This window comes from Nannobrachium achirus (assembly GCF_963921795.1).
Source record: "Nannobrachium achirus genome assembly, chromosome: 16".
NCBI lineage: Eukaryota > Metazoa > Chordata > Actinopteri > Myctophiformes > Myctophidae > Nannobrachium > Nannobrachium achirus.
The window spans coordinates 29262927-29290001 of record NC_137823.1 but is presented as its reverse complement, the minus strand read 5'-3'; the positions used below and the strand labels follow the sequence as shown (position 1 = coordinate 29290001).

The window sequence follows — 27075 nt, the reverse complement described above, 5'->3', positions numbered from 1 at the left end:
TTTAGCAGAGTGCGCAAGTAGCCCTTGCCAATCAGGGACCGGCATTCTTGGTGACGTCACCATCATACTATCAGTAGTTCACAGTGGATTTCACTTCAAATTAATAATTTTTTTGTTTAAAAAAAACACATTCTCGACAGAACAGCAGTCACTAGACAGTCAGACAGCGCAGGGCTAGAGTTGAGACAGATTATTTATTGTGTACAAACCCCTGACCGTGACCATGGAATCACATGTCGTCATGAGCCCAGAGGACATCTCCAAACTGTACAGGGAGCTCAGCCTCCACCCTTCTCTGAGCAGGGCAGATGTAGGACCCCTCATCACCTCTCAGTATGGGGGAAAATACAGCAACATCTACACGGAATGGAGCCAGCGTGACCTGGAGAGGAACGAGAACGTCAAGTTCTGCCGGCAGTACATTGTGTTCCACGATGACAAGTCTGTGGTCTACTCTGGACCTTCAGGAAACTGCACTGAGATCAAGGGAGAGTTGTTGAGTAAAGATTCCCCTTCCGGTGAAATGAAGGCTGTGGTCCGAGAAATCTCTGTCAAAGGAGAAGACAAGCAGTTTCTGGAGATCTGGAGTAAGAACCTTAAGGTGAAGAGCATCAACCTGGCTGCCTTGAAGAAGCACGGCAAGGTCTATGAGGATGACCAGTTTGGCTGCCTGGTGTGGTCCCACTCTGAGACCCATCTCCTGTACGTGGCAGAGCGGAAGAGACCAAAGGCTGAGTCCTTCTTCCAGACAGAGACACCAGAGTCGTCCTCCAACGGAGATGAGGAGGACACCTTGAACATTGGGAAGAAAGAAGAAGCCTCCAAGGGGGAGCAGTTTGTGTTCTACGAGGACTGGGGAGAGGCTCTGGTCAATAAAAGCTGCCCGGTGCTCTGCGTGCTGGACATCGAGGGCAGCAATGTCTCTGTGCTGGAGGGAATACCTGACAATATCTCCCCTGGACAGGCATTCTGGGCTCCTGGTGACACAGGTGTGGTCTTTGTTGGCTGGCGGCACGAGCCTTTCAGACTGGGCCTCAAGTACTGCCCCAACAGGAGGTCGTCTGTGTTCTACCTGGATCTTGCAGAAGGGAAATGTGAGCAGCTGTCGTCGGGCACCGGTGCGGTGTGCTCCCCACGACTCAGTCCAGACCAGTGTAGAATCGTCTACCTGGAGTGCGGCGTCTACGGTCCACACATGCAGTGTAGCAAGCTCTGTATGTATGACTGGTACACTAAGAAGACCTCGGTGGTTGTCGATGTGGTGAAAAGGCCTGGGCCAGATGGTTTTGCTGGCATCTATAGCTCTCAGCTGTCCCCCCAGTGCTGGTCTGCTGACAGCCAGCGTGTCCTCGTCGCCTGTCCCCAGCGCGGCCGCAAGGACCTGCTGGTGATCGATACGACCACAGGGAGCGTCACCTCTCTCGCCTCCAAGTCTGACGTTGGCAACTGGTGCCTGCTGAACGTACAAAGAGACCTGGTGGTGATCGGCTGCTCCTCTCCAAACCGCCCGCCGAGCCTGAGGGTGGGCTTCCTGCCGCGGAGTGGCTCCCAAAGGGAAGTGGACTGGGTCACTCTGGAGGAGTCTCAGAGCCAATCGGATATCAGCTGGCAGATCCTGACCTTTGACCCGCCCCCAGACCAAGACAACGGCCAATACCCTGGCCTGGCTTTTGAAGCCTTGCTGGTCAAACCGACTGAGGTGAAGGAGGGAGTGAAGCTGCCTCTCGTCGTCACCCCTCATGGCGGCCCTCATTCTGTGGTGGTGGCAGACTGGAGCCTGTCCTCCTCTGTGCTGTGTAGGATGGGCTTTGCCGTATTAATGGTGAACTACCGGGGCTCCGTCGGTTACGGCCAGGACAGCATACTCTCCCTGCCCGGCAACGTGGGCACCCAGGACGTCCGAGACGTCCAATTTGCCGTAGAGAGCGTTCTGAAAGGTGGGGGGTTTGACGAGCAGAAGGTGGCGGTGGCCGGGGGTTCCCACGGTGGTTTCCTGGCCTGTCATCTGATTGGCCAGTATCCGGGGTTCTATAAGGCATGTGTGGCGCGCAACCCCGTCACCAATATGGCCTCGATGATCGGCAGCACAGACATCCCAGACTGGTGTATGGTGGAGGCTGGGTATGAATACACTACAGAATGTCTTCCTCAACCTGCTGTATGGGAACAGATGCTGAACAAATCGCCCATTAGACACATCAGACAGGTGAAGACTCCAGTGCTGCTCATGTTGGGGGAAGATGACAAGCGCGTGCCCAACAAGCAGGGCATTGAGTACTACAGAGCTCTCAAAGCAATGCAGGTCCCCGTGCGGCTGCTGTGGTACCCAGGGAACAACCACTCACTGTCCAAGGTGGACGCCGAGTCAGATGGCTTCATGAACATGGCTCTGTGGCTGACTCGGCACCTGTGTCGAGCATGATGGCGCCCTGCTGAATGCTAGCGTGCTAAAGCAGCCCGTTGATAGCAGGGGAACACAACTGAAGCCGCTATGTGAAGAGACGTTTTGTTTACCCAGTGTGAAGTTCAGGTCAAAGCAAGCGAAGGTTAAACACAAAATGCACTTCCTGCTCAAACCAATAAACAGTATACTTCTTACAACAAGAAAATAACTAGAAATACTGTTCCTATGAAACAGTGTGGGCTCGCTGCTCCCTCATTGGCTAAAGGCCCTGCCTTTGTACTGTCAGTCTTTTTTTTTAGGAGAACAAACTTAGCCTATAAAGTTTTGGTATACCATACTGGTCTCGCCAGTCTCATTCTAGCTAAGATTCATGCTGATGAACTATGTCAAAGAGGTTATTAAGAATTGAATGCAAGAGCCACATCGAACTGCAAGTGAGTGGTAGTATTTTCAACAAATGGGATGATGATTGTGTTTGGTTTTGCATAAACACAAATTATTAATTAAAAGCTATATAATTTAAGTTATTTTATCACTTTTCAACTAATCCTGAATTTCATTTCCCTTCCCCTGCAGTAACGTGGAGACGAACAACAAAGAAGCCATTTCTGTAAATGGTATGAAAATAACAAATTTGAGACAGAAGGCAGGGAGATAGGCTTCCACGGAAGTTTGGCCAGATGCAAGGATGCTTGTTTACACGATTAAAAAAAGGTAAAACAGCAGTGTACTTTTTAAATGTGGGCTCGCTGAAAGCGAGCACACGTATGTTATCTTCATTAATTATCTATCAAGTTCTCCTCAAAAACGTAATCTATCAGTCAAGTTCTCCTCAAAAATTATATAATCTATCAGTCAAGTTCTACTCAAAAATGATGTAATCTATCAGTCAAGTTCTCCTCAAAAATGACGTAATCTATCAGTCAAGTTCTCCTCAAAAATGATGTAATCTATCAGTCAAGTTCTACTCAAAAATGACATAATCTATCAGTCAGGTTCTCCTAAAAAAAATGACGTAATCTATCAGTCAAGTTCTCCTCGACAGTACAAAGGCAGTGTATCAGTCAAGTTCTCCTTGATTGTACCCTTAGCCAATGAGGTGCAGCCAAAGAGTAGATATTTGTGCCCATACATGGTGTTACACACGAGCCCACACTGTTTCGTAGGAACATTATTTCTAGTTCCTTATATTATTTTGCGCGGTGCTCCTGAATGGACCTAAGCTCCAAAATGTGGCTTTGTCCGGGCCGACATCTGGCCTACATATTGGCACAAAGCGCTTGGCACAAGTTTGTTGTACGCTCAGGGTCACATTGGCCAAGCTTCGTGGGACACTTAATGAAATTAACTCATAAATAGAACAGCTCCCTTCATACTAGGTGTGACTTTGCTTTCCACATTATGAAAATGTATTTGTTCTTACCATTGCCAGCAATATAGTCAGCCCACTCAATAGTTGTACATGGTGAAAGATTCAATTCCACCAAAGAAAAAATACAAAATAAAAATAAAAATGATTTCTGCGACTACTTTTACTGTCGAACCCACAGACAGGTGGTCGTTTTGTTGACACATTTTAGCATTATCCTTTTTGGACCCTACAAGAACACATACCTGACGCAATTTCACTGATATAGCTTTATTCTCTTGTACAGTATATATCATACTAAAATAAACACAAGTTAAAAAAATGAACAAAGAAACTGTACAAAAAAATGTATATTATACTACATCTTAATTACAGAACAGTCTACTGTCCAAAAAAGGCACTAAATTCTGAAATGGGCAACACAGTAAATTGAGAACGCAACTAGATTTGAGATCAATAACAACAGCATTCAGTCTTCTTATTCTGAGCTATAATGGAGGATGAAACTGGTAGGCGGTGTTTTTCACTGGAGATACGGGACATGTAGACATCTCAACCCTGGCAAAACCACAAGTAGACACCCTTTCAGAGTAAAAGCACGGCCACTGCAGTAAGCACATCAGTCAGGGGAACAAGATTACGTTTCTTTAGGTTCGTCTCGCTCAAGGAGGTTTCAATACAGATTTCGGAGTAGTCTATTATTAAGACGTAAATAGAAGAATCTTACTGTTCACTTTTTGAACAAATAATGGTGATCTTTTTTTCCGATCCCAAATCAGTTCCTCAGTCATACAAAAGCCCAGATACGGTAAAATACTATTGGAACAAACTTCCACACTAAAATCTTCTTCAGTGTCCGTTTAGCTCAAGAGTGTACAGATGCAATTATATTTGTACTATCGTAGTGTTTAATGAACACTGAGGATTTGACTGTGTAATGCTCCATTGAATGCTTTAACCAGTGAAAAATAGCAGATATACAAGCTCACAGCGCGGCACCGAGTGCCGCGCTGCGAGCTTGTAGATCTGCTATTTTTGAAAAAAGTCGTGAAAATGTGTGCAAATCTTTGAATATATGTATTTTCAAAGCGAACGTTTGTAACTCAAATTTTGCTTCTGGGGGGGTCCCTGGAACTAAATATTTTGAGATGGGGGTCCGTGGCCAAATACATATCATTTTGGGGGTCCTTCACATGAAAAAGTTCGAGAACCACTGACATAGTAGTCTCTCAAGAACAGACTAACTGAGCTCCAGTTAAGTGAAAAGGACCTTTTCTTTGACGATGGCCAGCCACATTGCTGACAGAAACATAGGTTTTTAAAAAAATCGTAGAAGGATTCAAAAGACACATATAGAATTGGGTCAAAATTCTAATTTTCACGATTTTTCAAAAATAGCAGATCTACAAGCTCGCAGCGCGGCACTCGGTGCCGCGCTGTGAGCTTGTATATCTGCTATTTTTCAATAGTTAAAGCACAAAATAAGGATACACAACAATGTGTACCCGTTCTAGGCAATTAACCCTTTGGATCCGGGAAAGCATGTGTCATTTTAGATTTTAGCTATACAGTATATAGCAACGTTTTTCAGAAAACTGTTTTAGAAGGCATTTTTAGAATCGGCCTCAGGTCTAAATACACCAACTCCCATGATACTGTGGGAATAGAGGAATACAGGAATACGGTAGACGCTCTCAACATCCACTCTGTCCTGCTCATTCCCTTCGAATATAAAGTCCACTTGTTTTTAGTAGAGTGACTACTGGCTGTTTCAGTTAAAAGGATGACGGACGGTCGAAGACTACTTTATGCTTTGGTGAAAAACACTTTTTTTTTTTTTTCTTTTTTTTTTTTTTGTAGAAGCATAAATTCGGCTTTACACTTCAAACTCAGCCAACGGAGATCATTATTTTCAATAAGGTGCATTATCTTTCATCATTACACAGAATAGCCTGCTACCTCAGAAGCAAACGGGGGGAGACTGTTGTTCAGTCGACAAAAAAAGGGATAACACAAAAATAGTGGAATTGATAATACAAAAATAAAAGGTGGAAATAAAACTTAAAAGGCAAGATTAACTTAACAATAAAAGTATGTTTCGTTTCAAAACATATCGTCATTCTTTTTTGCACAATACCTTAAAAAAAAACAGAGTATAAATACAGAGTTTGTCTTTTTTCGTTAGTTTTTTCGTTATAATCTTTCAACTCTTTCTTTTTGCAACACAGATCCCAATACTGGGTCACTGCATCAGAGCATCGTACACACACTGAAGCAACAGAATTCAACTTAACCACTTAAGCCCCTACTTTCAGAATCTTTCAATATTTTGGCAAATTCTTCGAAAGATTTCGAACATTTTCACCTATGACATTCCCAAAATGGGGACGCCAGGGTCAAAGTGGTTAATAGCTTCACTAGACTAGGGACGGGGAGGTATTTCAACAAGCAGCGGGGCTTAATCTTTTTAAGCCAAGATAGCTAATATAGAATTGTGTGAATTAACATCGCAAATCTTATTCACAATCGGAGATCTGATCCTTGGGAACCAATCCAAGCTTAGTTTGACTAATTCAAAGCATAATGAGAATTACATTTACGTAAATCTTTCTCCGATTTTACCAGGATGATCCTGCTTAATGAAATATCCCCCTAGCTTTCCAAAACCATCACTGAAGCCTAATTTATACTCCATAATACGACAGTGTCACTTTCTCTTTTTGGCAAGCAACAGTCCTGACCCTCCTGAGAGGGAGTATAAATGAAGCTTAAGGCAGGGGGGTTTCTTAAACTCAACCTGGGACCTCGGTGGAAGGATTGTATTCTCGTTCTGGGACCTAAGCTGCAGCAGGCACCCCAAAAGAAAACACTACACTGAGATCATTTCTGTCTAACAGCGTACAATTTGACAGAGATCATCTCCGACCCAAAACGGTTTCGGGATCACTCTGCCTGGGGCAAAATGCATACAGGAAGTAATTTTAAACATAAAAAACTTAAGGTGTGTTTGATTCTGTTTCACGTGGTGCTTCTCTAACTTGGCCGTTTTTGATTGCCATGGCAAATTAAAACAAGCTTACCCCAAGTTTTTCTTTTCCTTTCTTCCAGTAGACATTATGCCTCATTTGATACCAGTTTGATTAAAAACAAATCCTCTGAAAGCACATTCTTTAGGCTATTATAAAGAGGCAGCGTCATAGAACAAGTAGTAGTAAATAGCTTAGGAGGGGGTTTAATATAATTCTGTCTGCTATACCTATTCGTAAAGAACACAGGCCTGCTGTAGTGTCAAGCCACGAAACAACGCCACACTGGATCCAAGAGGTTCAATGAACGTGAATGGGGGGGAAATAAAATAAACTATGCCTAATGGAGTTAGTAGAATTCACTTTGGATACACCAGAACACCTCACTGGAAGAAAACAGGGTTCTGAAACTGGCCAGTGGCGTGCAGGTCTGCGGCCGATCAGTCTTTTAACTTTACATGGTCTAGAAACCGGTCTAGAATCAGCCACAAATTATGAGCATCGAGATTTGACTTAAAGCATCTTTTCCTTTGGCATTATTTAACACAAATTATCATTTTGTTTTAGAAAGGCATGTCCGCCCCTTCATATCAGATAGCTTAAGTCTGAGTGATTATCACATTGACCCCAAACACATTTTTAGCCTGCAGGAATTAATACAGTGTCATTGGGACTCTAAATAGACAGCCATAATAACGGCTGCATATACAGTAGCCATCGGGGCTCACAGTTTAAGAGGGGGAAAGTAACTGATGTGTGAGAGAAATAAAAACAAAGCTGCTATCGAATGAATACCTTACAACTCCAAAATTGATTACAATTTGTTTCAGTCTAATTGAAAGTTCACGTGGTCCTCCACACGCCCAGCATGTTTCCTGATCCTTTGGACCCTGAAACCCATCAAAACCCATTCCATGTCTTAAAAAGTCTGTTTTTCTTGGTTCCAGAAAAGTTGAATTTGAAAGGGTTTCATACGACAGCAGTAGAATGTGGTAAAATAAAATAAGTTCCCAAAAAGGAATGATAGCTCTAAGAGGGGTGGAAGAGGGTGACTGAACTGGCCGATCCATCCATATTTTATAGTTCTTTAACCCCAAACGGGCTCTCTCTCTCTCTCCATTCAGTCAGTCGTTCATTCATTCATTCATCCGTCCGTCCGTCAATATCCATATGTCCATCACGCTCCCTCTAATATATCCATCTTTCATGATCTGATGGCTGGAGGTCCTTGCTGCTATACTGATGATTTACACAATGAAGATGGGGGGTGATGGGGGTGATTTGGGGGGGGGGGGGGGGGGGGAGGGGTGGTGGCACACCAACGAGGAGAGTGTGACTGAGAACCGTAAGAACCATAGATTTATATACAGTATAGTAGATTAAACTTGAGGTTGAAGTTGCGGTGAGAATCGACTGAGGATTGGCTCAGGCCGTCAGGCTGGAAAAGGGCGAGGAGGTATAAGGAGGTACGGAGGGAGAGGAGCAGGAGGAAGAGGAGGGTGAGGAGGAGGTTGGGGGAACGAAGAGGAAGAAGCAGACGTGGTGGGAGGAGAGAGGAGGAGAGTGAGACCGCCATTAGAAGCAAGAGGAGGAGCGTTAAGCAGACCGGAGCCGCAGTTAGAGGAGGGCACAGAGGCTCACACCGGTCCCGTCTCCTTCTCGCCGCGGAACATTTCCGAAGAGGCGAGACGGGACGGGGAACGGCTGTCGGCCGTGCGGTCGAGGGTACGGTCGAACAAACACCGCAGGAGGGAGGAGCTTGAGAGAGAGAGATGAAGAGGGGGCCAGTCACCAGGAGTGACCGCGTGAAAGAAGCAATCTAATAGATGGCAGATAAGAATTTACTAAGTATCGTTTTTGCCCCTCCTTCCGGTTCCGTTCCTTCGCCTCTCCATTAAGTCTTCTCTCCTCCTTCCCGTCCCTCCTCCTCTCGCACGTTCCCGACGCTTGCCCCGTCTCCCGCTCTCGTCCTCTCTCGTCCCCGGGGTTTTCCTGTGCAGTTCATTCGTCCTCCAGGGCCTCCGTCTTGATGTCGCCGGGCACCCCTCCCGTTCTGGACAGGGCCAGGATGGTGTGGTTGACGGCTGCCATCTCCACGGCCAGGGAGATAGGGTCCTGGTGTTCCACTGGCCCTGTGCCGTCGTCCTGGTGGCGAGAAGAGGAGAGGGGGAACGGAGAGACTGATCAGAGATGGTGTTGTAGGATCTGAATGCATGGAGTGGGAAAAAACAACAACAACACTAGAGCACTGTTTCCCAAACAGCGGGTCGGGACCCATTTGTGGGTCACGGACCAATTTTGACCAAAAAAGTAAAAATATATAAATACAAATGTATACTTTTTAAAACAAACAAATCTAAGAAATTCCATAAATAAAAAAATAATATAAGATAAATAATTAAGAAATCTAAATAAAAATAGCCAATCTACAAGCGCACAACGTGGCATGAAGCGACGCGATGTGTGCTTGTAGATCTGTTATTTTCGCCAGTTTGTGTGGTTTGGGCACCACTGCACAAGAGCACTTTTACTCAGACCTCTGCCAAGGTGTCAGCTTGTGTATTATGGTGCTTCTTTTGGCCAGTATAGAGTAGCTTCTTGCATTAGTCGACAGACACATGGTTATATCTGGATGTTGACAACAAAATGGCTACCAGTTAAGCAGTTCTGTCTGAAACCCTTTCCCACGGGTCTTTAACTTTATGATCTTTATCTTATTATATCTTCATCTTAGTTATAGTTGTTATGTTGATCTTAGCACAGTATTGCAGACCTTACTACACTGTATGACTAGAAACCATTAAACCTTGATTCTTGTTCAGAGGTTAACTGCATTTTTGTACCAGGCCACGCCTACTGCCATGCGCCCTTTTGGCATGAAAATTTAATCCGTTCCACTACATGTTATGTAAAATCTGTTCTTAACTGCTGAAGATATCCTGCTAAAAGACAGGAAAAGGTTTACCTCTTTGGCAGAGGGGACAACAATGTCCGACCATGTGAGAAAATACAGTAAGCTCACGCATCGTTTGTTTTTTTCCCCAACTATACTGACATGAAAATGGTTAAAGAAATACAGGCATAGAGCTGTGGGGACTCTTGATTGTTCATCCTTCTTGCTTTTCTCAGTTTAATATTTTTCAATCTGAATAACTACTAAACTCAGTCCAGATACATAAAGTATGTGTGCATTAGTGTGAGTGGACTACCTGTGTGGGGGAGGTGGGCTCCAGCCGGTAGAAGCCAAACGGTCGACTCAGAGGTCTCTTGTCGAAGTAGGGCAGGTCACAGGCCTGGAGAGGTTTCAACAAGCATCATCAATCAGTTCACACTCCCATTAGGGCTGAGCAATTAACCGAAAATATATCGAAACCGAAAGTTAGAACCAATAACTTAATCTTGCTCAAGTTCACAATAGATAAGTGGACAACCAAAAAAAGCTCAGGCAGAAACCAATAATTCATCAGTATCGGGAAGTATGTTTTGTGTTGGTGAAGGGAATATCAGAAAACATATTGTAGCAGGGTACACTAGTAAATAAAGAGGATAATCACTGGGTTATCGGATTGCTCATGTAAACATCTCTCTTCGGATTCTAATACGCAGAGCTTCACAGTGTAAAGCAGAGAGGGAGGCATGTTGTAGGAGAATGAATAAAACACTAGCTGGACTTGAAGGGAGCCAGGGTAATGTACTATTATGTATGTGTACTGACGTTTTGTTGAAATAGTTCTAACCACGTTTCTAAAATCAATAAAAACCACTGTTTCACCATGGAGGAAGTTTCTTAGTCAGGCAAAAGAAAGCAATGTCCACAAAATGTATTCTGCTTTGTAGAATCTGTAGATTTAATAATTCTTTTGAACAAACAAACTCTTGGCTCAACCCAGGTCAACCCTTTTCCCCAATTACCTGTACTACATACTGTATATCACGCTAGCAATGAGATGGCGCCATTGCCCAAAAGCAATAAAACAGAACAAAACATAGTAATAATAATGATAATAATAATGTATTATAATATCCTTCACAAAAAGGACTCTAATGAATGCAGCTCTTTGAGTAGTTGCACACACTCCTGCAGTGGGTGAGGTTTTACGAGTGAGTTTTGCTCTGCAACATTGACATTGACAATGACAATGACATTAAATCGGATGTTCTGCTGCCAAAAGTGAGTGCTTGAAGTGCCAGTGTTTTAGTTAAAGTGTGAGCTCTCTCTCTCTCTCACACAAAACCCTGCTAGAGGAGCAATATCAGCCATTAATAATTGTGTCTCTGAAGTGCCTGCAAGTTTCTCTCTCTTTCACTCTCTCTTTCACTCTGTCTGTCTTCTCTCTGCACTGGGATCTTGGTCTTATCTTTCCAACACAACCTGCCACAGATTCAACATACTGAAAAAGGTGATCAGGCCTGACTACCACCGATGTTACTGAACACACACACACCGCACATTATATGACGTTATATGATTTTCCTCTACAGGCGGCAACTGAGTGTGTCAAGTGTGTAATGGCCTTTACATAGTCAAATATGTAGTGTTCATTTAATTTAATTTGTTAATTTTACAAATATCAAATTTAAATTGAGGATTTAACGGACTAAAATGTTCACACTCTTTAAAAGCTAATCCCATTGTTTTGCTGCGTTCAAACTAGTCAATGAAAAATGGGCGTTGCTCATGAACAGACAAACAACTTCTTGATGGATGTCTCGGGCTGTGTGAACAATGGCCGTTATGTACAAAAAAATGAAAAATAGTAAAATGTGCACACCAGAATTCACCAACCCTTCTTTCTTTTTTGTTTTATGTTTAGACGCAAAGCATGCACACGGTGTCAGGAAAGCTGGCACACGTGAAGGTATTGAAACTCCAAGCCTTACCTGCTCTGAGAAGTCATTTCCGTCGATGTCGTCGCTGTTTGAATGTCCTCCAGGACTCTGCACGTCGATCCCATGACTCTCCAGGATTGTGGCTTCTTAGAGAAAGAGACAGACAGTCAGGACAACACCGTCAAGTCACAGTAGGTTTACTCTTACTGTCCTCATTACGGTCGGTTGTGACCGTTCCATAATCTCGCTGACCTCACTGATCCATGAATGTAATTATAAATTAACTGTTTTCATATTAGGTAAGTACAGCTATAGCACTGGATCAAAAATCACGACAGGGGTTAGGATACATTTTACATTGTGCCTGCCTAGACCAGAGCTCTAAACCAGCTCAGTGGCCTTGCGGTTAGAGTGTCCGCCCTGAGACTGGCAGGTCAGGGTTTGATCCCCGGCCACCCGGCCAGGTCATACCAAAGAGAAAAACCACACCTAGTGTGAAGTGAGCGGTGCTATTTATGAAGCTTGACCAATGTGACCCTGGGCGTACAACAAACTTTGGACAAAGCAAGATGTTGGAACTTAGCTCCTCCCTTCTTGGCACTCAGTATTGGGGGTAAGTCCCTGCGAACATACTAGTGTCTGGTCCAGGGGGTGTACTTTTACATCATGTGAACGGGGTGATGTCAGACAGTAAAAGCAGAGAGATGTGTCAGGGTGAGAGGTGATTTGCTACTCACCACGGTGAGTGACGCAATGTTGTCGTTTTCCGACTTTAGAAAACTACACCACGGTGAGTTGCTACTCACCTCACCTTGGAGTATGAATAACCCTTTACTACACATTTTACATTGTGCCCACCAGATAATAGGTTATGGTCCCAAGCCCCTAATTACTTAGCCCTGCCCCCAAGCCCACGTTACCAATGTTAGCCCGTCTCTTGATCTCCTTGCGTCGGTTGGCAAACCAGTTGTAAACTTTGAGGGAGGTCACTCTCTCCAGATCAGACAGTTTCTTCCCTGCAACAGATCATGGAGGTGAGACATTTCAGGCACCTCGTAACATTCCATCTCCATAATAATGAACATTATACATGTCGATTCTCCCAACTTGCATTTCAGTTAAACTAAGAAACATTTAGACATCCTTAAAATTGTTAACAACTTAAACCTTATATACTGTACTATGTTGGTGTGGGTCCCCTAGGTAGGGGACTGTACTTGTTGCCCTCCTTTTTCCCCTCTACATCAAATCTCTTGACCGAAAATAGGCGATCTACGAGTGTTGAAGCGTAATGTGTAAGCTTGCAGATCTGCCATTTCCAAACGTTTGCCCATTTTTTGGATGCTACTGCAGGGTTCATGAGGTTAAGGGTCTCTTTTGGGTTACCTGGTTTTTGGATGACTGCATTGCATGCATTTGCTATCTCCTCTCTCTTGGCCTCATCTGGGTACTGGTTGTCATTGAAGTAGCTGTATAAAGCATAAGAGAAGAAGACACAAGTTAATTCGTTTCATTTTCAGTGGTGGAGAAATTACACATTTCTTACTTACTGCAAAAGTATCAATACAGCAATGTAGAAATACTCAACTAAATTTACATGAGTAAAAGTACAAAAGTATTGGTATCAAAATGTATTTAAAGTGCCAAAAGTAGAAAGTACTCATTATGCAGAATGTCCTGTTTCACAAGTCTTCAAATGTTTAAAATGTATAAAAATATTTAGAAAATAGCAGATCTACAAGCTTGCGATGCAACGCATTGTGAGCTTGTAAATCGGCTAAGTCCAACCCTCCGCACCATGGGTGAGGGCTACAGTCCAAAAAAAACGGTTTCTGATACATTTTTGCAGAAATGTTTTGCTTAATATTGATTTATTTGCAACAGCTAGTTTTATACTATTCAGTGTGGTTAATGAGCTTGTGTTTGTTCCATATCCTACTGGCTACTGTTGGGCCGGGAGTGAAGTTAATCATTATTAATTGTGTCTTTTGTTATGTTGAGCCAGCCCGCTCTCCCCCATCGTGGCTTTGTTTATTTTGTAAAATGTGGGAATGTAACAGTAAGTAATGTGCTGTAGACCAAGGCAGTACAGTTCCACATTGATTTTCACCATAGTAGCTGCCTGCTTAAGATCATTCTAATAATTCTGCTCAAATCACACTGTGTACTGCATACATAATCGTTGATGGTGGGATAGTTCATTTGATTATTTAAACAATAACGGTTTGAACCATTAAAGGTAAGATGTGTTTAATATTGTAACGCTTACTCATTACATCTTCACACAAGGGAACAATTCGCTTTAGATATAAGGGCAGTTTCTTTTTTTAATGAATCACTCTCTCTTTTGTGTGGTTTTGAACTCTGAAGGCGGCTCACGTCTCTTTTCCTAGACCCATCAAACACACAGTATGTTGAAGATGGTTTCGTTACTCCATTGTTGAGCTGCCATTCGGCTGGCAGTCGGTGTAAACTTCACTCAATTCCTCACGGAAGCAAGAGAGACTTTAAGACAGACAACGACTCCCCCTCTGTGCCTCTTCTGTGATCCCTCCTCCACCTCCTCTCAGTCTCTCGCTTCCATTGTTCCTCCTCACCTCTCCATCACGGCCAGGCATTCTTTCCTCCAAGTGAAACGGCTTCCTCTCCGCAGTCGGAAGGTCCCGGGGGCGGTGGTGATGGGGGGCGGGGTTTGCCTCCACTCCATTTCCTCAAGGGCCAACGGAGCAGGCCGCATGTTTAGGGTGGCACCTGGGACAGGAATGAAGAGAATTTTTGAAGATTCATGCATCTACTGTTGCTTTCAAGAGGACACATGTCTTAGTTACAGGGTTCCCACACATTTTTACCAATTAATTTCCAAAACTTTTCCAAAACTTTTCCAGAATATTTAATCCAATTTTCAGGACTATATAACACAAATTCAGCTCAATAACAAGTCGCTTACTCCTATGCGCAATGCCCAAAGACAGGTAGTGTATGCCAGTGGTTCTCAACCTTTTCAGGCTGTGACCCCCGAAATAATCATATTTTAACTGGGGACCCGGCACCCTGACGAGCACTAAGAGTTGAGGCATTACATTTTTTATAACACGGTTCTATTGTGAAAATACAACGCCTCGCAACGCGAGGCGTTGTTGTACATGTGAGCATGTAGATCTGCTATTTTCACAATTTCTGCCTCTAATATTTGACAATTTGGCCAATGTTTAATTTGTCATTTCAGAGGTATTAACAAAATCAATAACCAAAGACAATGCATAGCTATTTTTTCCAGGACCTTCCAGGACCCTTGATCAATTCCAAAAAACAAATTTCAAAATATTTCCAGGAATTTCATGACCGTGGGAACCCTGTAGTTAGAACAGAGGCTGACTTAATGAGCCATGATGAAACGTACGAGTAGTTCATATTTTGTCTTTTCGTGATGGATTTAGTCAACTGTTAAAGGACAACTTTGTTTTTCTTTACAACAAGGGATTTTAGTTTGAAATTATAGAAAAGAAAAGATGAGTCGTACAATGTTTTCATTTACTGCTTTCTATCGTTTTAGCGATTTTAATTATTTTGATTTCAGTGGGGGCATGCGTACAAGTGGCTATATACTGTATGTCTTTTAGACACAATAAGCCCATTCCCAAGAAATCTTTCATGGGAAGATGTGACTTATGGGGGCTAGTAGTGTTACTGTAAATAGTAATAAAGAAATCACAGGCGTATTGTGTCTAAAAATACATATTTAGCCCCCACCCACTGAAATCAAAATTGCTAAAAACATTTTCTTTTCTCTAATTACAATCTAAAATATGAACCCTTATTATAAAAAAAAAAACAAAGTTGTCCTTTAATATCTAATTAGATAATGTGTTCTGAGCAGCACACAATGACCTCTAAAAACTCTAAATCTACCTCCAGTTGTGAAGGTTAATTAAAACATCAGGTAGAGACCTTGCTCATGTACCGAGATTCAGATTCGGTCTTAGCATCTATAAATATTAGATGACAAGCATTGTGTTGCACTGTACTGCACTGCACTGCACTGCACTGTCCTAGACTAGGGTAAAACTGAAAATCAAACAAAATCATTGAATTCAGTTAATTCACTCTCTGGAGTGGACACCGATGTAAAATATACCATTTAGAGATGCTTCTCTTTTTTCTGCAGCCAACCTGTTCCTGAAACAAAAACATTATAAGCTAGAAGTGTGAACAAGAAATTGTCCCAAAGAACACTGTGCTCTATGATCACACTGCTAACTTCTGCTCCAAGTTCAGACACTCCACGGCCAGCTGTATGCTGAACTAATCGTGCGCCATAAAAACAGAGGTGACTGAACAAGACCTAAAGAATGAGTTATACTGTACTTAGATGCGGGTTCCATGGGTCGCGGTTGCGAACTAAGTATAAATCAGGCCTGGCTGGGTCAAGCTTGTATTGGTACGGTTTCGTGAGACCGGCGTGAACGGGGCATCAGTTTCTCTGCAGCAGCGGTGACGGAGTCTTGTAAAAGGACTTCGACAGGGATTAGGGCTGGGCACAGTCTGGCCATAAATAGCATAGAGCGGTTTCCACTGCTGACGATGGTTGGCACAGGTCCATGGAGAAACATGCCACAGAGGACAGAGAGGGATGTTTGCTATCTTGATATAAGCCTGTCATAAAACCACTGAATGGCATCTGTGCCGTTCAGAAGTAGGCAGAAAGAGAGGTTCACTGTTGACCCGTGTACAGCAAGGTACATACATTTAACCTTAAAGGACCACCATACCGGCGCTCTGGCATGTTTAGCCCACTGACTATGACTCACCATGTCCTGGTGACTAATTTACATACAGTAGCATGCTGTGGTTTGATTAAATTCCAAGGAAGCCATAGGATTCCAGTAATTTCAGTACAGAATTGAACTTGCAGAGATAGGTAAGGTAATCCAATAGGTAATAAGTAATACAATGATAAGGTTACCTTATCATTGTATTTGGATGTGTTTTAAGTGTGGTTTGATTTGGAGAAAATATTGATATACGACCAAACCTTCTATGACCTCCTCACAGGAGCCCCTCTGAAGAAAAAGAAGCTATTTTGTTGTGCATCCGTTGAGAAAAACACATTGTAAAAAGAGTTTTTCATAAGGGTCAATCCCAGTTACAGAGCTGTTAAGGGTGAAATTTAATTAGTTGTGCGCATGCTGAAAATAGCAGATTGGCTATTTTCGGTGCCGTGACACCCTTACGCAACTAAATATAACCCAGGCTTTAGTCCAAAACTTAAAGATGGCTGCCCTAGGCGTAGGTAGGGGTGCATGCGCTTTGTTTGGCATCCAAAAACCTGTTCTCCGTTTTTGTACCTGGGGTGGTTTTCTCCAGCGTGTACCAGCGGTAGAACGCCCTCTTCTTCTGTTCGCTCAGGTCAGAGCCGTGCTGGAGTAGCCAATGAGAGATCCTGCTCTGGCTAATACCTGAAATGACAAACCAAGAGATTAACATCTTTTTCCCCCCCAACGTCTGTTTCACAGACGACTCTCGGGAGGAACTGATCTGCTGTGGTCTGCAGTTTAAGGTGGTAATGTGAGAGAACGGTTCAATTAAAGAGTGACAGCTAAAGAGATAAAGAGTTGCAAGGGAGTTGCGTGAACAGAAATGTGCAAGATAAGATTGGAGATACGAGAGAAGAAATTGGGAGATATACAGTATATTAGAGAGAGAGAGCGAGAGGTATAAGGAAGAGATAGGAGAGAGGGAGATATGAGCGTGCGTGCGTGCGTGCGTGTGTGTGTCACTGACCAGTGACTTGTGCCACCACTGCTTGAGAGATCCTCCTGTTTCCCAGAAAGGCTTTGATTTCCTCCTTCACCATACTGCTGTCCCTCCTGCAGAACACAAACATCATCACTATGGGGTTTGGTGGGCATGTGTTTTATTTTGGACAGAGACAAGGAAGATAGCAGAGAGACAGACAGAAAGGGTTAACATGTGATACAGGGCCCCAGACAGATTCTAACCTGATTACAGTACATCACTATTATGTGGTAATCAAGCGTAACTGTTTTAAATCAACTTTTTTTTACCATTCTGCAATGGATTACTGGATTATACCACTTATTATAACTCTATGGTCTATATCCAGTTCCAATCAGACATCGATGTTTTACTTAAAGAGTCATGAAACCCCAAATCACTTTTTCTATAAATATATTGTCGTTGGCGGGTGAAAACCTTGTATGTCCGTTCGATTTGCATTTATCATTTTAAAAATGATTTAAACTGGTGAAAACAGCCGATCTACAAGCACACAACGCCTCGCACCGCGAGGCGTTGTGTGCTTGTAGATCGGCTGTTTTCACTACTTCTGTGCGACAGCCTTGTACGATGAAGCAGGGCTTTGCTTTGCGAAAGAACATACAAATTTGAAACTTGGAGATGCGAGGTTTCCACCCGACAACGACGATATATTATATCAATGAGTCACTTGTGATAGGGAGCAATATGGTTCAATTTGCCCATAGGCTTGTGGATTCAGAGCTTTCTGCTGTCTCTGTACTGTAGCTATTTCTGTGTTCTTCCAGTTTCTGGGTAGAAAAGAAATGATTGGCACCACTCATTACATATTTGCTCTCGGCGTACCATTAGTACGGCATGAGGTGGCTTATCACCTCCTACATTTTAGAAACCACTCCTAGATTTTAGAAACCACTCTTACATTTTATTTTAGAAACCACTCCTACATTTTAGAAACCACTCCTACATTTTAGAAACCACTCCTACATTTTTAGAAACCACTCCTACAGTTTAGATTTCTTTTCATATTCTGAATTCTGATAAAACAAATAAAGAGGCGGGGTTTCTCGCTCCTTTAACTTACAGCCTCAGGACATTCATTTGGTGGCAGTATAATAAAAACTTTTAAAATCCATTTAAAACTATCTATACCAATCTTCTACTATCACCTCTTTAGAAAGAGTTGGATTCTTGGCATTTTAAATGTGACAAACATACAGGGCTGAGTGTCTGCACAAAGACGGGAATGTGAAAACATCTTGTATCTGGCCTCCATCCAAAGTGCCTGGGTATATTATATGTGGAGTGTGGCTGTCTGTTATACTGTAAGTCATGCGCTGACGTCCTCTTGCACTGAATCTGTGATCCTGTAACTATCTGGGCTAAATCTGTGATGCTGTAACAATGTGGGCTAAATTTGTGATCCTGTGATCCTGGGCTAGAGTACCACTTGTTGTGCCCCCAGTTTCATGGGGGTCAATTCCCCCTGATGTTGTAGGTTTGAGCCTCATATCTTTATTTCTCCTTAATTGTCATTTTATGCATTATATGAAGCACTTTGTGTTGAATCCACAAACAGTCCACACTGTTATTTGCAAGTAGTCAACTGGAATCTGATGATTACAATCTGAACAATAGGCCAGAAGTCAGGTTTGGCATGCCAGTCTGAACATAGCCTCAACTTAATACAGTGATTGAAAATGCTGTGTGGACTGTTAAGAGTGCATACATATTCAGTTATTCAGTATAGACTGATCCTGCAGGCAGGGCACTGCCCCCGCACCCCTGCTCTCTCTGTAGAGTTGTCATGCTCAAAGCACACAGAGCCACACATGCCATCCACAGCAGCATCTTACTGAAATCTAAACAATCGTATCCCCGACATGTGCAGCGGAATGGCAAATGCACCAAAGTCATAAGCTCTCTCCCTCTCTCGCTGTCTCTTTCTTCTCGTTGGCAAATCTCTGAGATGAAAATGCGTCACGGCTCTTGACATCCAGCATCAATATCCTCCACACCAGCCTCCGAGACGCGGCTAAAATTAGACCCTCAAAAAACGCTGCTTGTATCGACACCACTAAATCAATGTAGCACAAGCTGCTGTACAAGACCGGGGGGAGAGATAGAGAGAGAGAGAGAAGTGGAGGAGAAGAAAGGAGGAAGAAGAGGTGAAAGGAGGGGGAGGAGGAGAGCGTGGCGGGTGCCAGCTAAAGAAACTAACCCCTGCAGGGAGGGAGATGTGTGCTTTTAAAAGAGACATGCCGGATCAGAGGGGCATCGTGCCATAGCTGAAAAGCTACGACTGTGTTCCACACACACGCGCAGACACACACACGGACACACAGAGACACATGTACACGCACACACAGTCCTGGGAAGAGAGATGTTTTGAGAGCCCTGGCCTGCATGGCTGCTGAACACTACTTAACTTCTCTGCCGTTCTAAGAAGGACACAGTAATAGAATGCATGGTGAGAGCAGATGAGCAGAAGGGCCCAGCTAGAGCAAGGCTGAAGATAGATCCCGAGCTATAAATGCCCCCCTCTTATTCCCACTGTATGTCTTGTCCAGGGGCAACTGACTTAAAGTAGGCATGCACACAACAGATTGGCCACACTGTTTCACTTCAAATGTAATTATCCACTTAGGTCCTATATACTTTGTGGGAATTTCCAAATAGATTTTGGATCATGGAAATAGATATTGAACATGCACTGTATTTTGGCCACTGCAACTACAGTACACGTTCTGCCATACGTTAACGTCCATAACATTTTTACCATAATTTTCAAAGATTGATCCGTTCGAAACGGATCAATCCTGTCAAGTTTGGATTTGAAAAAGTTGAAGTGGCATTTCTTCCTCGGCCTAGTGGGAACGTGTGTGCGCGATTTCATGTTAATTGCACTCTGCGTTTGTGATTTCAGGCATTTTGTCCAAAACGGACCAATCTTACAAACTTTGAAAGCCAATCTCAGCCAATCAGGATGGAATATGGACAATCAGACAGATCAATGTCGATCACATGACTGTAAAGATACTGTCTACTGATTTGCGTGATTTTTGGACAAAATCTGTAGGAGTACTGGCCAAAAGGTAATTTAGCACAAATTGGCCTCCTGGTGGCGCTAGAACAGGCCCATGTGAAAAATGTGAGGCAGAGGTTCTGAATTGGCATCCAGGGAGTGTGTGTGCTGGCAGCGACCGGCCCAACGGCGTCTGAGATTAGGTGGTAACAAACTGCGAGGACACACGGACGGACTGACGGAGACGAAAACATACTCTCCCCCATGCCTTCGTCTGGTGGAGACAATAATAATACTAGCAAAACAAAAATATTGTTTCTATTGCATGAATTCACCAACCCTGGTCATTCAGGATAGAAACCCAGCAGTAGCAGGCGTTCCTGAGGACCAGGGTTAGGAAGATAAGCGATATTATCGTGATAAAAAACACTCACGATAACCGTATCGAGGAGATTTACTTCATAGTGATATCGTCCACCGTAATGCACTGGGATCAAATCACCTTTTATTTGCCGAGCTGCATATCCGCTACCACTTAAACCCTCTATTGGTAAAACATACTTATAATATACGTACTTGATAGTCTTTTTTCACTCTCTCTCTACCAAATCTCTTTGCCAAAAAATAGCCGATCTTTAAGCTCACATGCGTTGTGGCGTGTTGTGAGCTTGTAGATCGGCTATTTTTTGGCAAATGTTCCGCCCCAGGATAATGGATGTTGGATGTAAATTGTGATTTATTTGGTCACAATAATCATGATATGAAACTTTCATAAAACAGCAAAACAGTGACAGAAAAGGTCTTAAAAAGCTTCCTAAATGACTAGAAACTATTTGACCCTAAACTTGACCTCAGCCAGTGTATATTTCAGTACCACCACTGACCTCATGAGTTCCTCCACCTTGTCGTCTATGTCCAGGTCCTCGTCGGTGGCCTCGAAGCCGAAGGCGCGCGCGGCCGCAGCGCTGTTCACCGGGTAGCGCGGCGGCGACAGCTTGCCGTTGGGCGTGGCCGCCAGGCTGTCGCGGCCGCTCTGCGCCAGGGCCGCCAGCGACACGGGCGAGGGCAGGACGGCCTGGGGCGGGGGATGAGGGCCGGGCGGCGGGGAGGTGGTGTTGTAGCTGTTGTTGGGCGACGGCGAGAGCCCCCCGACGCCGCCTCCGCGGAACTGCGTCTGCGTGGCAGTGGACACTTTGGAGGTCAAGGCGGCAGAGCGGCCGGCGGTGCTGTTGGCGGTGGCGCTCTCGTTGCCGTTGCAGGAGGCGGCGACCGAGGAGGAGGCGGCGGCGGCGGCGGCGGCCGCTGAGGCAGTGGTGTTGCTGTTGAACGACGCGGCGGCGGCCACGGCGTTGGAGGCGGAGCTGTTGTTGTTGTTATTGTTGTTGCTGCAGCTGTTGTTGGCCCCGCCTCCTCCTCCTCCTCCCCCGTAAGAGGAGGAGGAGGAGGAGGAGGAGGAGGTGCGGCGGCCGAACTTGTCGCCGTGCTCCCGGTCCAGCCGCTCCAGGGTGTCGAGCGCGTGCAGGATCTCCTGCTTGGTCATGCCGGTGCGACGCAGCCGCTGCAGCAGGTCGATCTGCTCGATGGTGAAGCGCGGCTCCTCGCTGAACTCAGACATTCCTGCTGCTGCTGGACACGGGATGGGGCGAGATGTTTAGGGGACGGGATGGGACAGGACGGGACGGGGAGGAGAGGAGAGGAGACAAAGAGGTCGAGGAGGAGGAGGAAGTGTGAGAGCAGGAAAAGCAGGCGCGAGTTGAGGAAAGGGAGGGAGGGAGGGAGGAAGAAAGTGTGGGATGCACAGGGGGTGGGGGGGGGGGGGGGGTGGAAGGAGAAAGTGGAAGCAAACGGGAGGTGCAAAGAGGAGGGCAGGAGTGATCGACGGGATGGATGGGGAAGATGGACAGAGTGTTGAGGAGGAGGAGGGACAGAGGAGGCACAAGGGGAGGAGGAAATTAGCGAAAGGAGGAAAGAGAGTGATAAAGAAGGCAGGAAGAAAGTGTGTTGGGATGCAGATGTTGTGAGCGAGGGTAAAAGAGACAGGGGAGGAGGGAGGGAGCGTGTGTGTGTGCGCGCGAGTTTGCGTGCGTGCGAGTGTTTTTGTGTGAAGGGGGGCAGGAGTAGAGGGTGAGTGGGAAAGAAATGACAAGATGAAAATAAAGAGCAGCAGATGAGAGAGGACGACAGAAGCCAGACGTGGTGAAGAAGTGTGAAAGCGAAAGGGAACGGGGAGGCGAGGGAGGGAGGGAGGGAGGGGAGCGAGGGAGAGAGGGAATATAAAAATCAGCTATTTTTGGGAGCCGGCAGGCAACACACGCAGAGTGCCAGAGTCACCTTGACAGCTGATGCTATCTTAGCATTCTCTGACTGCTGTTCTTTTGAGAGCCCACAACATCTCCTCTCTCTCCTTTAAGCACCACCCACACTGTATGTTATTCACAAGCACTTTGCTGCGCTCAAAATCAATGCCACTGAAATCAGACTGCGGCAGATTTGCCATCTTCTGTACCTACTGGGCCCATTCCGGTAATGATACATGGTTTAAAAGGGTTCAATACCCGCGCGTGCGCGTGTACACACACACACACACACACACACACACACACACACACACACACACACACACACACACACACACACACACACCTCTTTACTGTGTACTATACAGATGTAGGATACTTATCTATTATGCCCTCAGGAGCTGCACACCCTACAGTCATATCACTAGTGAGTGACTACTGAGACTACTAATGACTATCCATGAACCACTGCTGGTTATTATAATAAGTATGTAGCCTTAGAGCAACAGTTAAAGGGGAGCATGCCTGAAGTTTGATTTTCCAATGTTCTAATGTCTAAACCCTCAGGCAGTATAAAATGCATTAAAGAACATTCACTAAAGCTCCCCTCAAGTGCATAGGCAACACCTGGTTTGGCACTGGCAGTGAATCAAGCACAATTCCATTGGAAAACGGTTGAACCTCAGAACTAAGCATTAAATCCACATACCATGCAGGAATGGGTTATGCTGGTAAACCATGCTATTTAGAAAGCATATGTACAGTCAGAGATTTAATTTAAAAGCTCCTTCTTCCTGTCCTGACTGCAGCCAATTTCTTGTTTTTTCCATCTATACTATAATTTTGCGAATGTCTGTCTGAGTGAGTGAGTGAGTGTCTGTCTGTATGAAACAGCGTTTCTCCTCGGTGGCTGGAGCAATTGATCTGAAATCGCATCACCATTAGCATATGAACACACCTGACATAACTGTGAAGCCCGTTTGTCACTTTCACAAATTGCCATTAAACGAAACAGGTATTTCTTACATTGATGCTCCTACATATTATCATGCAAGCACCAGTTAAAGTTACTTTCCATCCCTCATATACTGTATGCACAGTGCACATCCCATAACCCACACACTGCACATCATGATGGAGCTCATATCTATCTTTGAACGGGTAAGGGCTAGTGGTTATTAGTTTATGTGCAGCTTGCATGGCAAATCATTACACATCAGTTAAACTAGCTGGTCAACGATTTACCTCAGTTAACTATTCACTACAACAGTGGTTCTCAAAGTGGATTTCAGGGACTCTTTTAAGGAGGTTTAAATTGACCTCTACAAGTCTGTAACTCTGACAGTGTACAAATGGAACCAAATGGACCCACATTTGTACACTGTCAGAGTTAAGGGGAGACCTTCAAATCAAGGTTTGAGAACCACTGCACTACAAGGGTATAGTGATCAGGTGCTGGTATAAACACATGGCCATGGGATATATGAAGGAGTGACTTTACATGAGATACATAAAGTGTGGTTCCTGTGTAAATAAGCTATAAAGCTTACTAGGATCTCCTTTTAGTTTACCTTGTACCAGTGATTTGTGCTGCCATGAAACTATACTTTGTTCTATTGCAAACTGCTAATACACTCTTCAATCAATCAAAGACTGAAAAGTTAGCCTTTGCATGCATATAAGCTTAAAACGGTACCATTGTGAACTTGAGTAGTAGTAATAACGTATGTATTACTAATCAACACATTTTGAGAGAGAAAGGGCGGTGGTCTGATCTGTTCTTATGACCGATGGAATGGCACATCGTGTTATCATTCCAGACCTCTCAATCAATATACACGCCCACACTATACGAGCACTTTCAACACTTGGGAGAATATTTGGGATACATTGCAGTAATTGTGTGTATATACTTAACTCTTACAAGCAGGTTGCAATGCAACAGAAACACTAAATGCATGCACTCTTTCTTTCCACAACAGTTTCACAAATTTGTCAATGTTCTCAAACAGGCTTTAAATACTTATAGTCTGCTGCCAACACCATAGTGTTTCCCCCTAATAACTATCCGATCAGCTAATGTTGCATACATACACAATCTAGGACATTGTTGTTAAGGGGCCTTGCCTATAACAGGGCAGCATAACAGCTGGCTCAATGCTTATAAAGCATCAGTAAAGCCAGTGGCACTGCCAGTCTTTCACGCCCTTTGCCCAAAAGGCTAACATGAGCTAACAGCTCACTATCAAAGAGCGACGTACGTGTGGCGTTTGCAAATCAAAGAGCTTTCTTTTTTCCATTGCAGCTTTGACACCTATAATAGAACAGGCTGTTTTTTAATGCATTTTGCAGCAGCAGCAGCACCGCAGTGGGTCTAATAGATCTATCAGCATCAACACTGACACTTCAATAATAGCAACTCAACATAGTGATTCTTCTTCATAGTGGGGTTATTAGCATGCCATGCTAGCCCCTGGCTGCCAACCACTGTTATATAGTAGCTGATGTTAGCCATCGTCGCTAGCCAGCCCCAAATGTTAGTTATTAATAACATCACATTCACGGTCGTTACAGTGCAAAAGAAGATGACTTACCTCGGTTCAAATCGTCCGCTTAACCATTTAAATTTAGAAATCTAACAGAGACCTCTACAGTGTGTGTTTTGTTGTTTTGCTGCAGTCGAACAATGGAGCAATTTTTTTTTACAGTTGTGCCCCTTTCGACCCCTTTTGTGAGGAATTCTAATCAGAGGGCTCTGAATTATTTGCCTCTCTGCTTTGTCTGTGTGACAACAGCCATATTGACAACTAACACCTCCGACTAAGCTCTGAGGGAACTGTAGTTTGGCTTTGACGAAGGCCGCTGCCTCCCGGGCGCAGATCTTTTGACACTAAAAACTACATGTTCCAGAAAGCTCCGAGCGGATCCACACACAGTCTGCTCTGTGGATCTACGAGAGAGTGTTTTTTACTGGTGATTCAGTCAGAGTGTATGAAAGGGTGCGCTCGTTTTATTGTCCACGACATTGCAAGCGGCGCGAAGGCCAGCGGACCTTGGTCCTGCTCTTCGCCCCCGAGCGCCGCAGGCGCGAGTGGCCGCGAAGAGCGGGCCAGGGCCGCGCGGCCGGCGGAGCGCCGCGCGAGTTACGAAGCCGTGGTGAATGCAATCGTTATATTTATGCCCAGGCCGTAAGGCCTGGGCAAGCCCACGATAAACGCCCGCGCAGTCCGGTGCGCATTTCCGAACGCACCCTTTCCCCACACTCGGACTGAAACACCAGTAAAAAACACCATCCCGTGGATCTACAGCCGAGCTCACTGATCTACAGTTGTCACGGACGGCGCTGCGCTTTGTGATGTGGCCACAGCGGGTCGCTGTTGGATACTGGAATAGTTAGGTTCACTGGTTTGTGTACAGTAACACACATACCTACCTGATGATTGATTGATGTATTGCATACGCCTACATGTAAAATGCATAGGATAATAACTATAAAGTATTGTCTTTTATAATCTGGTCCTCATAAAAAAGTGTTAAATATTTGCTAAATGCCTAAATTGTATTGAATAAATAATTATCAAACCTATTACTTTAAAATGATGAGGACACAATTGTTTTACTTTTTGTTTTCCTAAACAGACTCAACGTTAATTGGTTCCTGACTAGATGATTGATCATTAATGTTAATTCATTAATAAAATATTAATTGCCAACAATGGTCGTTCCTCTTGATCCATTGTCAACACATTAAGCAAAAAAGTAGCTTTTGCACAACCGGGTGGACAATTAACATTGTTTGCCCCTATACAAAATAAAACATATCCCATTCAGTGGCAATGAGGTGCCCCATATTCATTATAATAAATCATATAGCTATACCCAGTCATGTCACTTGTGTCATACATTATTTTAACTTAATTTTAAAAGTAAAAACTATGAAATCCATGTATTTTCCAATATAGGCTTCACTTCTAATTTCACTTGTTTATCCTGTACGAGTTATCTCCTGTGGATGGATAAGCCATTGTATCCCAACTTGAACATATTTTCATTTTCTAGAAGAGCATCAGGTATAACAATGATTCTATTTACTGTTTTTCATGCAACATTGAAACTAGGGCTGTCACGATATGACATTTTACATGACGATTAATTGTCACTCAAATAATTGCGATTAACGATTTAATTGTGTTTTTGTCGTTGATAATTACATTTCTGTTCGGCTTTTAGGCTTTGAAGTTTCACATGGCAGATATGAAGCATAACCTAAATATACAAAGAAATTACTGACATATTTGACTTTCTACTTAAAAAATAACAATGGTAGTGGAAATAGCCGATCTACAAGC

The 27075-nt window shown here is 44.0% G+C and overlaps 2 protein-coding genes across 5 annotated transcripts; one reads left to right on the top strand and one right to left on the bottom strand.

The window, feature by feature from the left end:
- Positions 1-223: 223 nt before the first annotated feature.
- LOC308300954 (acylamino-acid-releasing enzyme-like) lies at positions 224-2422 on the top strand (the record flags this gene model as incomplete). The annotated part of the gene is made up of 1 exon (XM_080744852.1): positions 224-2422. The coding sequence occupies one exon, from the start codon at positions 224-226 to the stop codon at positions 2420-2422; it is 2199 nt and encodes a 732-aa protein (XP_080600978.1).
- Positions 2423-5265: 2843 nt separating this feature from the next.
- hmbox1b (homeobox containing 1 b) lies at positions 5266-25485 on the bottom strand. 4 transcript variants are annotated; one of them, XM_080743990.1, is made up of 10 exons: positions 25321-25485; positions 21314-22055; positions 17411-17496; positions 16975-17085; positions 14227-14380; positions 13016-13098; positions 12550-12645; positions 11681-11775; positions 10009-10092; positions 5266-8944 (listed from the first exon to the last, which is right to left on the bottom strand). In XM_080743990.1, exons 2-10 carry the CDS (start codon positions 22042-22044, stop codon positions 8801-8803), a joined length of 1584 nt encoding a protein of 527 aa, XP_080600116.1. In that variant the 5' UTR covers positions 22045-22055; positions 25321-25485; the 3' UTR covers positions 5266-8800. The 4 variants fall into 4 exon arrangements, with proteins under 4 accessions (XP_080600116.1, XP_080600118.1, XP_080600117.1 ...); XM_080743992.1 differs by having other exon boundaries at positions 11681-11772; XM_080743991.1 differs by having other exon boundaries at positions 21314-22052; positions 25321-25330.
- Between the last annotated feature and the right edge of the window lie 1590 nt (positions 25486-27075).

Coding starts and splice junctions, on each gene's coding strand:
- hmbox1b (XM_080743990.1), bottom strand. CDS start 22,044: ATGTCTGAGTTCAGCGAGGAGCCGCGCTTCACCATCGAGCAGATCGAC. Junction 12,646..13,015: donor TGCAGTCATCCAAAAACCAG/GTAACCCAAAAG, acceptor GATCTGTTGCAG/GGAAGAAACTGTCTGATCTG. Junction 8,945..10,008: donor AGCCCACCTCCCCCACACAG/GTAGTCCACTCA, acceptor TCTCGCCACCAG/GACGACGGCACAGGGCCAGT.